This window comes from Nilaparvata lugens, chromosome 8, assembly GCF_014356525.2.
Source record: "Nilaparvata lugens isolate BPH chromosome 8, ASM1435652v1, whole genome shotgun sequence".
In the NCBI taxonomy this organism is placed as follows: Eukaryota; Metazoa; Arthropoda; class Insecta; order Hemiptera; family Delphacidae; genus Nilaparvata; species Nilaparvata lugens.
In genome coordinates this window covers 12300948-12314481 of record NC_052511.1, presented here as the reverse complement: position 1 = coordinate 12314481, position 13534 = coordinate 12300948, and the positions used below count along the sequence as shown (strand labels likewise).

At 34.8% G+C, this 13534-nt stretch overlaps 1 protein-coding gene across 1 annotated transcript in view; it reads left to right on the top strand.

Moving 5' to 3' along the window:
• LOC111055061 (tuberin) overlaps positions 1 to 12681 on the top strand; it is a 40731-nt gene extending 28050 nt beyond the window's left edge. Inside the window, 10 exon segments of the mRNA XM_039435071.1 lie at positions 344 to 536; positions 1871 to 1988; positions 3827 to 4147; positions 4843 to 5033; positions 6844 to 6979; positions 8205 to 8300; positions 8755 to 8871; positions 10279 to 10422; positions 11193 to 11363; positions 12381 to 12681. Of these exon segments, the coding sequence (XP_039291005.1) occupies positions 344 to 536; positions 1871 to 1988; positions 3827 to 4147; positions 4843 to 5033; positions 6844 to 6979; positions 8205 to 8300; positions 8755 to 8871; positions 10279 to 10422; positions 11193 to 11363; positions 12381 to 12599 (1706 nt within the window). The 3' untranslated portion in view covers positions 12600 to 12681.
• The last annotated feature ends 853 nt before the right edge of the window (positions 12682 to 13534 follow it).

Here is a 13534-nt window from a genome sequence, read left to right as displayed (position 1 = left end):
GAAAACATTGAGTCATTGTTATAAATTTGAAGCCAGGAAATAAACATTTCGCTTCACTTGAAACTTCTAAAACTCTTGGTCGTGATAAACCTAGATCTAGAGATATAATGTTGAAAAATAATCGATACAATGTTTGTCAAGGGTCAAGATAATTAATCACATCGGCAGGGATTTCACTCCCATATAAATCAGTATTCAATAAAGTCTGAATCTCTTCATTGAAATTTTCTGTTTAATGTTTTGAAATGTTTGGTTCACTTTGTGCTGTATCTGGTTATGTATGCTTTCTTTGTGGAAATTTGAGTTTCCGGTAGGTGTATGCTAACTGTTTTATGTGTTACAGATGATGGGAGGTCGGGTAGATCCAGAAATCCGGTGCGTCGGTCGAACTCTAGCCCTGAGATGAGTGCCAGCTGGAAGAATCCGTTCCTGAGTGGAGCCGGCCTCAGTGCTGCGTTGTCCGATGAGGAGAGACTGCCTGGTCGGGCTGACAGCATGGCCGACAAGAAGAAAACTGCATTTTCAAAGGATCTCAGGTTAGTGCTCGTCCACTGTATCAACTGGGTCAACTATATTATGTTCCATGACTTATCAAATGGAAACCATTACAAAATCACCTTCACAACATCACAGAAATTTCCTATAATCATAGATAAAATATAGCATTAAAAAATATTCCATCGTTTATATGTTCTAAATTTCAAGCCGATTTTTGTACCCAAGGTGATTACTGTCGACTACTATCTAAAGGTGCGTACAGACTTACGCTCTGCTCCGCAATCGAACATCACTTGAGCAGATCGATAGATGATCGCAGGTCGAGCAAGAGGGGAACGCGAACAGAGCATGTAACAGAGCTCGAGCTTGGCAAGTTCCTAGGGCGAACTAACCAATAGTTGCACTTGCGCGGTTAACGTTTTTGTTTGTAACGTTTCTTCGATCTCTGTGTTAGCATAGAAAATTATCAAAATTAATTATTATTGAATCAACAAAATTAAATATTATAAAATTATTATACAAATAATTATTTTTAATAATAGGTACCAGCATACCAGAATTAAAAGAAAGAAGCCGAACTCCCAACTAAGCCTTCCACCTTCAAAAACATTGACAGACATAACCTTTTTTGTAATAAAACTTCAACATAATTGCAATAAACATAATATTCATCTTCAATCTATTATATAAATATAATTAATAAACATAATGTACTAATAGGCTACCCAGCAATCCCCTGGTCAGAAGTATTTAGTTTTATCACCCGTTCAGCTGGATTGAACGTTTCACATTTGTGATGTTAGGTTGTAGCGAATTCAAAATAAACCTCTAGCGAACACTTGCGTAACATCTCGCGTAACGTTCATGATCGAAGCGTGTACGGAGCGTGTTGGAGGCGCGTATATCTGTACGCACCTTAAGAACGGCACAGTATGAGAGACTGCCAGCGTATTGGAACACAAACGCTCTATACCATAGGATATCTTATTATGCTATTTTCCCTCTATGCTATAACTTACCTGATACCTAGACTTGGTTATTATTAAATACGTGTTATCGGATGGGCACGTTAAATTGTCGGTCCCGGCTGAAGTATGACAGTCGTAAGGCCCATTGACGGCTTAAATTATATATTCAGGCGGTGGAACATTCCCGAAAGGGAACTCCCCACCAACAAAAGCCATACGAATTTAATTTAATTTAAACCTAGACTTGGAGTTTGAGATCTCATTCATCCACAATCAATATCAAGAAAACTTTTCGAAGAAATAATCCTTCTTACTCTTACTATTTTCTGAAATGTATCATATGCTCTTAATAATAACGCTTTTCGTGGATTTTGTTATATTGATAGAAATTGTCTTAATTGTAGAGTGAACTGCGAAGCTATTCCTGAAGAAATCGGTGGCCTGGGCACAACTCCTCCCTCCGTTTCGCAAGGTTCTATGGCCAGTCATCAACCTGCACCAACTACTGTACCACAACCAATTGTAAGAAACAACTTTAATTTTTTTTCGATTCAATGCATTACTAATCGTAATATTGATGCGTAGCCGTATAGGGAGGAGAGACACCTCTTCTCCATAGTGGCTCACCAAGGTGGGAGAATGCAGTCTATCTTCACTCAAGATTATAGTATTTTATGAGTAGACTGCAGCAACCTCTCTGTCTGGATGCGTATTACTTTTGGACAATAATTGCTAGTTTAGGTAGCTATTGATGCAATTTAAATAATCAATTTACTGTTCCTAAGTGTGTTAAAATTGAAATAAATATAACTTACTTTTTGGACTAGTGTATTCAATTCAATTCAAATTTTTTTATTGGCTCTTCAAAAAAATCTGGCGCACTCACACAACTTTCCTTGCCGTTATGAAAATTGATCACCTGACGCCAGTGTAAACGCGCATCTCAAGTCAAAGATCTGAGCCAGCTGGTGACAGTTCAATAACGCTGGATACACACGAGATCTGCTATCTCTTCATAGTGAATGATTTAATAGAATCAAGAGTTGCCAAAAGTTTGCAATTGAATAATTACATTTTCTCAAATTTTTAGCTTTTTTTCAATTTTAGGACATCAATTGAAGAGATTTCCATGCTTAATTTTTTCCACTCAAAAGTTTTCGTTCAAATTATATCTGAGACCAGGTAATTGGAAATCTAAAATCGAACTTTGCATAGATGGGGCGGAGCTCCTGAAATTTTTACAGATATGGGACTTGTGGCAGTTGATAGAGCTTATCAATGACTATTTTAGGTATAAATTTGATCAAAATCGTTGGAGCCGTTTTCGAGAAAATCGCGAATAACCCTGTTTTTGACAACATTTTCTCCATTTTAGCCGCCATCTTGAATTGCATTTGATCGAAATTGTTCGTGTCGGATCCTTATATTGTAAGGACCTTAAGTTCCAAATTTCAAGTCATTTCGTTAATTGGGAGATGAGATATCGTTTACACAGACGCATATACACTCATACACACACACACACACACACACCACACACACACACACACACACACACACACACACCACACACACACACACACAACACACACACACACACACACACACACACACACACACCACACACACACACACACACACACACACACACACACACACACACACACACACACACACACACACACACACACACACACACCACACACACACACACACATATATATATATATATATATAGACTAATACCCAAAAACCACTTTTTTGGACTCAGGGGACCTTGAAACGTATAGAAATTGGGGTACCTTAATTTTTTTCGGAAAGCAATACTTTCCTTACCTATGGTAATGGGGCAAGGAAAGTAAAAAACAAAACATTATGCAAAAACAGAAACGTTCAGCTAGAATATAATAACCCAGTCACCTGGAAGGAAAATTCTGTGCGCAGGTGAGAGTTGCTAATACGATTCAATACGAGTCATTAATAACTTACAAAAGTTGAAATAAGAAATTATATAATATAATAATAAAATAAAATGATGAATAAGTGGATATAATAATTTTATGACTCAAAACTTCATCCAAAATTTATGTTTTTTAGTGTTTGTCTTGGAAATTGGATTCAAATTCAAAAGTGAATTAAACATAACTTTTTTGGGCCAGAATATGAATTGAAATTCGGGGAATGAACAGTTTTGGGCTGTGCCTGTTGGTTCCTCCCCAATAATTTTGATGAAATGTGTATTGTGTGTCATTGAATGAATTTAACGAAACATCATCAACAGATACAACATTTTAACAGATACATAAAATTAAGACAATAATTCAAAAGCAATAATTGTCTTGTATATTTTTTGTCAACAGTCGCAACCAGCAGAAACGAAACAGCCCGCCGCAGAGAAACCACCAGTACAACCGTCGGAACAGCAACCGAAGAAAGGTTTTGAGGCGTCCACGACGACATCAGTGCCGGCAACGACGATGGAACTGAAACGACCCGACAAAGTGGCGCTGGCAGCGTTGAAGATATCGGACCGGCCGGTCGATGGCGGTCAGGCAAGCACAACGACACACAAGCCGGGTTTGCCGGCACTCAACCCGACGCCTGCGCACCTCACTTCCAAGCCGCCCCTGTCTCCGCCTCCCAGCCAACTGTCACCCAGGCTGCAACCTAAACATATCAAGGTAGCTCATTCATTCATTTTTCCTTCTGACTTGGAAGGTGAACTGCAATGTAGGAATGTTGTAAGGTGGAATGTAGTAGGCAATCATGAAACTATAAAGATAAATTAAATTCACAAATACTCTATAAAAATTTGAAATAAATCTGTGAAGCTTTGGAGTACATCCTTGATTATAACAGTATAATCTTAGCTACCACTCTTTAACTGAAAATAATATAATTATTCTGCACTGAATTCTTTATTTGTGATTTCGAAATTCTGGTCGAAAGCAAGTTGTTTGTTAATTCAATTGTAATAATTTAAATAATAATTCAATTAATAACCAGGCATAGTAAATAACATTAAAACTATACTATGAAGTTTCGGAATAGAGTAAATGGAAGAGCATTCAATTTAACGCTTGATATACTGATGTAATAAACCCTTGATATCATGAAATTCGAAGTAACATGACCTCACTCTGCTTGGCTCATAAAGTATTCTCACCCAGGACACCTTGGCTGAAACTTTTACTTTGTCGATTCCCCAGTCAGACTAGCGGTGGAGTGAACATTCACCCACACAGAAAATGGTAAAGACAGAAAAAAACTGAACTTAACTATGAATCTTGTCTTTTGAATATTTAATGAATATCAATGAATGGATTCAAACCCACTTTTTCAGTTATTTATTTGATGAATGGATTTTGTGTTGCAGGACCAGGACTTGTCACGGCCAGATCCATCATCTCTGGCACCGTTGGCGTTTCGCCGTGACCGGGGCTACACCATTTCTGTGATGAGTCCGGTGCGCAAGCCACGCAGTGACTGGGACCCCACGGCCAAGGTCAGGCTGCCACCCAGTGCTCAGCGACCCAAGGAGCAGCCCAGGTCGGGCGTCAGTCCCTGGTAAGCCACTAACAAACAGAAAACAGAGCATAACAAGATATAATCATGGTATAGTTAGTTTATGTTCCAAATTTCTAGCCGTTTCTTTGTCAACTCAAGCCGTCTGCTTCACTGTTTTGTTGGGGTGAGAGTGTAAGAACGGTACAGTATGAGAGACTACCAGCATCACATAGCTTCACGAGAAAGAACTGCGAGGACTATCAGCTTGAGTTAACAGTGAAATTTGGAACATAAACGCCCCATATCATGGGATATCTTCCTATGCTCTCTTTTTCTAATGCTATTAATCACTGTTTTTCTCATTAATCAATTTTATTTGTTTAAAGACACAAATTTTTATAAAATAAGAAAATGTGACTTAATAATAATAGCAGTTTGGAATACATCAAGGAACCATCATCTTTAATTTGTTTTCTAAAGCTGCTCCTACATAAGAGCTGACTCCTTTCGTTCAACGTTCAACGTTCTCAACCAGTTTAATTCAGAATAAATCAAATTAATGTACTTAGAAATACTTAAAATTGTCAACAGTTGTGATAAATTGTTTGTGAATTGATTGTGAATTGTAATAACTTCTTAGAGACTCTTTATCAGAGTATAGAATAAGTAGGCCATTTCAGAGTATAGGTAACACACAATGAAACCCTCTCCACACACATAGTGTTGTGTGGCTATTAGGAAATCTTTTAATTCCTCACTAAAAACGTCGATGTACTCACAATTTTTCATAATAGGAAGTTTTCTAATAGATTTGAGGCATATACACGCTCCCAAAAATTTATCTGAATGAATGAATTCGCTTCTATTTTTACTTCATTTCCAAGATACTATTATTTATACAAGATGATATTCATTTACATTATAACAATCATTAAAACACATTATAACAATATAACATTATAACAATCATTGACAATTGGTCAACGACCGTTTGTCATAAGTAGATTCCATACAAAATTGAACATTTTTGTTTTTGAAATACTTTTTCCCTTGAAATGTTCATTCAAAACTTCACAACTCACTATCAATTGAATTCCAGAATTATGTAGTGTCTGTATTTCCAGAAACCCCAAAAATATATCTGTTTTATGGTACAGAGAGTCATAAACAATGTGTATTGTTATTCCTTTGAAGTATATTTTCTTCAGGGAGGCATGAATAAATTATGAACATCTCTGAAGGAATTTCTTGTCAAGTTAGAGCTGGAGCAATTCTTGTTCTCATTCAGCCATTGATAATTTCTGTCCCTGTCATCCAATTGCTCAGAATCAGATATCTCATAAAATTTTTTTTCCATATCTTCATGAATTCGAATTTATTAAATTTATTAAACACTTCACAACTCACTATCCATTGAATGCCGGAATTAAGTAGTGTCTGTATTTCCATAAACCCCAAAAATATATCTGTTTTATGGTGCAGAGAGACATTACACAATTTGTATTATTATTATTCATTTGAATTATATTTTCTTCAGGGGGGCATGAATAAATTATGAACACCTCTGAAGTCATTTCCTGTCAAGTGAGAGCTGGAGCAATTCTTGTTCTCATTCAGCCATTGATAATTTCTGTCCCTGTCATCCAATTGCTCAGAATCAGATATCCCATAAAATGTGTACTCCATATCTTCATGAATTCGAATTTTTTAATCTATATTCAATTCAATATTTTGATGTCCATCTTGTATTTTGACTAGACAATCAAAAAGAGAGTTGTTACTCATTTGACTAGCGCTCAATTTTATGTAATGTGATGCAGTTACTTATCTTTATGCTTGTATCATTATAATCCTCTGTTTTCTATTTCAGTTTTGTTTTCCTGCAGCTCTATCACAATGCATTCTTTGGACATTCGTTCGATCGACCCATTTGCTTGCCGTCAACCAATTCTGTCCAACGTGCTGTGAAAAACTTGGATTGGATAAATCCTTATGAAATTCACAAGGTAAATTAAAATAAACTTCATACTTTTTCACAGATTGTCTTTTTCTGTGTAAGGCTACTCTTGAAGGATCTTCAAATCCTCAATAAAATTGAAATCTTTTAAAATTGTTCAATCACGACATGTTTGGGCTATATGAAAAATGCATCATCAAATCCATCATCAAGTCAATGACATTATATAACTTGATAATGGCATAATATAGCCGAAACATGTCGTGATTGAACAATTTTAAAAGAGTACTTAGATTTCTACTTGTACATGATGACACAGTATAACGGCAACTTCTAAAAACGCCATAAAACATTAGTGGGAAGGGCAAAAATGATTTTATTCATACTAATGTAAAGTTCGAGACGTTCAATTTGAGAATTATTAATAACATCTATCACTTTTTGACATTCACTTCTTTAAGATGGCTTCCTTTTGAACGAATACACTCTTTAAATCTGTGTTGACGATTCCTCATTGATCGCTGAAACATCTGCGTTTCCTGGTTCCATGACCTGTCCACCTGCGATTTTCTGTTTGTGGAGCTATTTCAAATCAAACGTTTTCACAACTTCACCAATAACTGTGGTTGAATCATAACAGACAATTCAAAATGAAATAAACAATATCCCAGCTGAAATGTTGCAGCAATCGTTCAGGAATCTCAACACAGATATCAAGAGTGTATTCGTGCAGGAGGAAGCCATCTTGAAGAAGTAATTTTTATAAAGTTATAGATGTTATTAATAATTCTCAAATGGCAAGTCTTTAACTTTACATTATTTTGATTAAAATCATTCTTGCCCTTCCCACTAATGTTTTATGGCGTTTTTAGAAGTTCCCGTTATTCTGTGTCACTCTGTATTATACAGATACCGAACTATTTTTTCTCATACTATTCCAGCATTAATAGTGTCCATAGTTATATTATTCTCCATTAATTCTTGTCTTATCCACTATTTTGATGGTAAAATTTTCTTTACATTTCTTGAAATAGTCGTACATGTATTGATCCCATCTCCCTATAGAAATGATCAAAACTGACACAATACTTGGATATCAATTGCTTGTTTTTTATTTAGATTCTCCTGAGAGCTGAGATCTCTCTGGAAAACATCATTGATGCGTTGAGCACCATGTTTTATTTGAACATTCATTTCCTCTTTGTAAATTATGAAAAGAGAAGTAAAATAAAATTATGAAATGAATAGAGATTCATTTTTTTATTTGTTTTTAGATTGGCGTTGTGTATGTTGGACCAGGCCAAGCGAATAACGAAACAGAAATACTTGGAAACAAATTTGGTTCATGCCGATATTCTGCCTTCTTGCAGGTAGGTCTACGACAATATTGAAGACGTATTAAATTTATTTACATTATTAATTTTGGTTCATTTAAATTTCTGTACACATCAAGATATTTTATGATCGTTTCTTTCATTATCAATCTGTTGATGATCTTTCTTTTTATGATCGTTTCTTTCATTATCAATCTGTTATGTATAATTTCAAATGGTTTCAGTTCCTACAAACAATAATTTAATTGTATTTTTTAATTTAAGATGAAATTAATTAAATCAGTTTAAAAACTAGTTCCAATCCCTGTATATTTTGACAGAATAATTGAATCGTATTTTTGAATTTATGAGAATTTAATTAAAACTGTTCCAAGATCAGTTTCTATTTCACCTTAATTTTAATTTTGATACTGATAATCATTTATAATTTTTTTGTACATTATGTTGTATGATGTGATGATTATGTATGATTATGTTGTTTTTTCCACAGAATCTTGGAACGTGTATCAAACTGTCAGACACCTCCGACCATGTTTTTCTTGGAGGTCTCGATAAGACTGGAGAAGATGGTATATTCTCTTACATTTGGGAAGATGACGTTATGCAGGTGAGTAGAAACCGGACTATTCATTTTTCTATTCAACGTTAAAGCATATAATAGTCAAAATATAAAATGTCTCTTCAAAAATCAATGAGAAATGAATATTAAGAGCTTATTGTACAATCATTTGAGATAATTAGGACAATCTTAGAATATATCCACGTACCTATTGGCGTATTTTAGCTCAGTAGAGCCTTTTTTTCCATGAGTGTATAGTATGAAGAAGTTGTTATTGTAGCTCAGTAGAGCTTTTCTTTTTATGAGCTTATAGTATTAATAAGTTTTCTACGTTACTCAATTACTCAATTTCAATTTGAAATAGCTCAATTTTTAGTCATTTATTCTTATCAGACATATCGTTTGATGGGAATAATGATTTGCCTTGAAATAGATTACAAATTTTACCAAAAATGGTATTTTGCCATTAGGTACTTGTTAGTAATGCTTATTGAAGTCGGTTTAGTATTGCGATGAAAATTGAAAAGACAACTACTATTCCGGACTACAATATGTATAGATAGTCCTAAATATAGTACAAGCAATGCTGATACTATAATTTATGCAGATGATACAACTTTTATTAATGTAAGCTCAAATTTCGAAATCCTCCAGAATGAAGCTAAGAACAGTTTGTCTGAGGCTTCAAAGTGGTTCAGAGACAATGGTTTTTCACTCAATGAGGATACAACTCAAGAAAATATTTTTAGCTTGAAGAGTTTACCTATGGAGAGCCGTTTGAGTAATGTCAAATTTCTAGGTGTTTTTATTGACAGCAAACTTTCATGGGAGCCTCACATTAAATATATTACTTCCAAATTATCCAGAGTGGTATACTTGCTGAGAAATTTGATAGGCTGTGTCCCCACGTCTTATGTCAGATCAACATACTTTGCTTTTTTCCAGAGTATAATCGCGTATGGGCTTTTACTCTGGGGGAATAGTCCACATTTCAACTATTCAGAAATAGGCTACATAGCTGGTTAATTAGAAATCCTTTTTATAGTGTTCGAGAGTTTTTCGAATTTCAACAAATTATTCTTTAAGATGAACTGTTTTATACTATTATTTCTAGTATTCATGTTATTTCTTCTATGTAATATTTTACGTGTATGTTATTTTGACTGGTGATTCTTACATTAACCCGCCATGTTTATAATATAGGTTGACTATGTTTGCTAAACAATAATTTCTGACGTTGTCCATAACTATTGTAATGTTGAGCGGCGATAAAATTATATTTATTTATCTATTTATTTATTTGTTATTTACTATCATAACTCATAAATTGAGTTTTGGGCTCAGCATTGTTTTCTTTTCAATTAATCTCTTAAGAAATTAATGAATAAGTGAAAATGTTGTTATATTAGTTTATGTATCGTGGAGTTGAATATTAATTTCTGTTGTGGATTACAGGTGATTTTCCATATTGCTACATTGATGCCAAATAACGAGGATGTAGATCCTCATTTCACCAACAAGAAAAAGCACATTGGAAATGACTTTGTCACCATTGTCTACAATGAAAGTGGAGAGGACTACAATATCAAGACACTTAAGGTAGGTTGCTCAAAATAGTTTATAATATGATGTTGTTGTGTAATTTAAAATACTTGGTTTCTCAATGAATTCGTCTGTATGTTGTCAAATACATACAATTATGTGAACAATTTGTTTTCTCAATAAATCATTGTATTATCTACTGAGCTAGAATAAATTATGTACTTTTCTGTACTTTACCTAATATTGTAATTATAACTAAAAAAACATTGCGTCCGCCTTATAATATTGTCAGCCCAATGATTGATGGAGAATAATAATATTTAACTCAATTCCAAACAATGCTCTAACTTTATTTTCTGAAGGAATTCTAAAACTGTGGGAAAGGAATGACTGACTTATTGAATTTGAGGGAATACATACAGCACAAGCAAAGCCTTCTGGACTTGGAGCAAATACTTCAGAACTTGCTCGTACTCTTTGAAATCAATATCACTACTCATGCGATGTATGAATTCAATAAATATTGTCAGTTTCTCATGTCATCTTCTCTTCACTTAATACATTCTTCATAGTATAGATGTTCTACAATTTTTTTGTAATCAACCTTACAATTTTTCCAGTTTCACATATTTTTACTCTAATTGTATTTCAAACATTTCTTGGAGAGAAGTTCCAGTAGGTAAATTTCTGAATTAAGGGGAACTTTTACCAGTTCTTGAAATCCCTAAACATTTCTTTTTGTATTAGTGCTTCATTCAATGAGGATGATTTCTTGTTCAATTCTAATAATTCTATCAAATTCTCTATTTGTATGATTTGTTGAACAGGCGCAATTCAGCTACGCGAGTGTCGTAGTGCGGCCTCTAGAGCATGATTGTAACGAGGTGCTGGTCAAAGCTCGCGATGACTTGGTCGAGCACATAGGTCACACCGAGCCCAAAATTGTATCTGACAAGAATGTGGCCCTGCTAGCTCGGCAGCTTGCACTTCATGCCAATGTAAGTTATATTAATAAATTCTTCATTCATTCATTGCGTTGTTTATCCTAGTGATAATTTATCTTTTTCCACGTTTCTACTTATTACATCATTAATTTCTTTAGTGCAGTCAACGGAAGTTACCTTGATACCTTCTCACAAAGTCTTTCTACGCAAGCTGCGGCAATTTGTGGGTACTTTTCATATTTTTTCTGTCTTCCATTCGGGGACAGACAAATCCTTCAATTAGTGGAGTTTTATGTTTATTATTGTATTCTATTATATTGCAAAATTGTACTGTTGATTTTCTGAATGCCTTTCGTTTTGCAAACTCTTTTTTGGATTCCACACGTAAAAATGTTGAACAAGTACTTTTTATTGGATTTCAAAAAGAATATTAAGGAAAGTTCAAAAATCTAAAATTAGTATCATCTCTCTGCACACTGATAACAATGATAAGTCTTGTAATTTGAACTAAACTTATTGAAATAGAAATTCTGATAATAATGGGAATAATTATTTTTTCCATACAAGTAAGCGAATGAGGTAAAGAATAACTTGAACTGAACCAAATAAATGATGTATAAAATTCACTAATTTGACATTTTTCATGGACTCATGAGCTTCGAATCAGTGATTGCATCATATTCTTGATCTGAATATCCCCTCATATTAAGGCGTAACACCATATTATAAAATCTCCTGTTTCTTACTTTCCAAAATAACTTGTCATTTATACATTAAAATTGGATAGTAAATCTGAGTGTGTAATTAGGAAACGTGTAAGTGACACATGATCTAGCTAAATTTGGGTTGTTATATAAATTAGAATTGGAACCGTTTTGAGCTTAAGACTGTGTTACTTCTCTAAAATTTTTGTGATTATAAATAATTGAATGAAATTGAATTATTAGACATTGGATTTGCTTTCCATCAATTTGCTTGCATAAAATGCCAGTTTCACTAGGTCTCAACTTTGCCAATAATACTAATTCCTATTATTCTCTAAAGCCTTTTCTTTTGTTTGTCATTTTGCAGCTAGCTTCGATGATATCGCAGAGTCTGAGTAACAATCGCAACGACCCGTACGCATCCAACTGGTTGGAGCGATTGCGGCAGATAAAACGCATCAAGACCAGAGCCATGCAAGAGCTGAGCGCCCAGGGCGCCTCCAGTGGCGGCCTCGGCCCAAATGCTGACAGGATCAATGCGGCCAACATGCGCCAACAGGTCGAAGACTTCACCGAGTACACCTAACGCATCCATAACTTGATATAGGCTACTTGATATAAATTGAAAAAAGAAAAATATGATTCCGAGTAATTTTAGTAATTACACTGTACAGATCTCATCTTATGTATCTATACAATTAAGACTGAACACATGTATTCTATTCAGTTGAATTTACATGTTGCATGTAAAATAAATGTTGATTGATGACGGAAATGTTATTTTTAATTTCTTGTGAAAATTATTCATCACAGTAGAACCGTTGTTAGTAGTGCGGCTGGATACATAATCGTTGAATGATAGTCGTTGGACGATAATTGTAAAGCAATAGTCATTTTGTTGATAATCGTGGAGCAAGAATAAGTACTTATTGTATGAATCAATCAATAAAGAATAATCGTTGGCCGATAATCGTGGAGCGCCTGCTTTGCATTTTCTTCAATGGCGCCGTTGTCACTGATGCTGACTGCAATCGTACGGGTCTGCTGCTGGAGCTGTAATAATCCAAGTCGTAGTACGATTTTCTTATCCTACCTCAACCTAACAGCCAACTTCTCATCTGTGATTGAATATGGAATGTAGTTTGAAGACGACTACTTCTTAAACTTCTATTTCTCAAGGCCCTCATTGATTAATCTAGAATTCAAACTTATACAGTCAAATTTCAACTGAAAAAATTCAACAGTCAAATTTCAATTTCAATAATCATATCAGTGACAACGCCGAGCGGTGATCGTCCATCGATATAATCGTTCAACGACTAGCGTTCCAGTCGCACCAGCGACATCGTACCTTGATCCGACCACCCATCGACCGATTACCACTTGATACGACAAGGCTTCTGAGACCACTGAACCTAGCGCGTCACAAGAAGTCCTCCGGTTTTCATTGGTGTCAATATTTTTGAAATGGTAGCCAGTATTCTTTTCGTGCCGCGCTAGGTATACTGGAGGTAGCAGAAT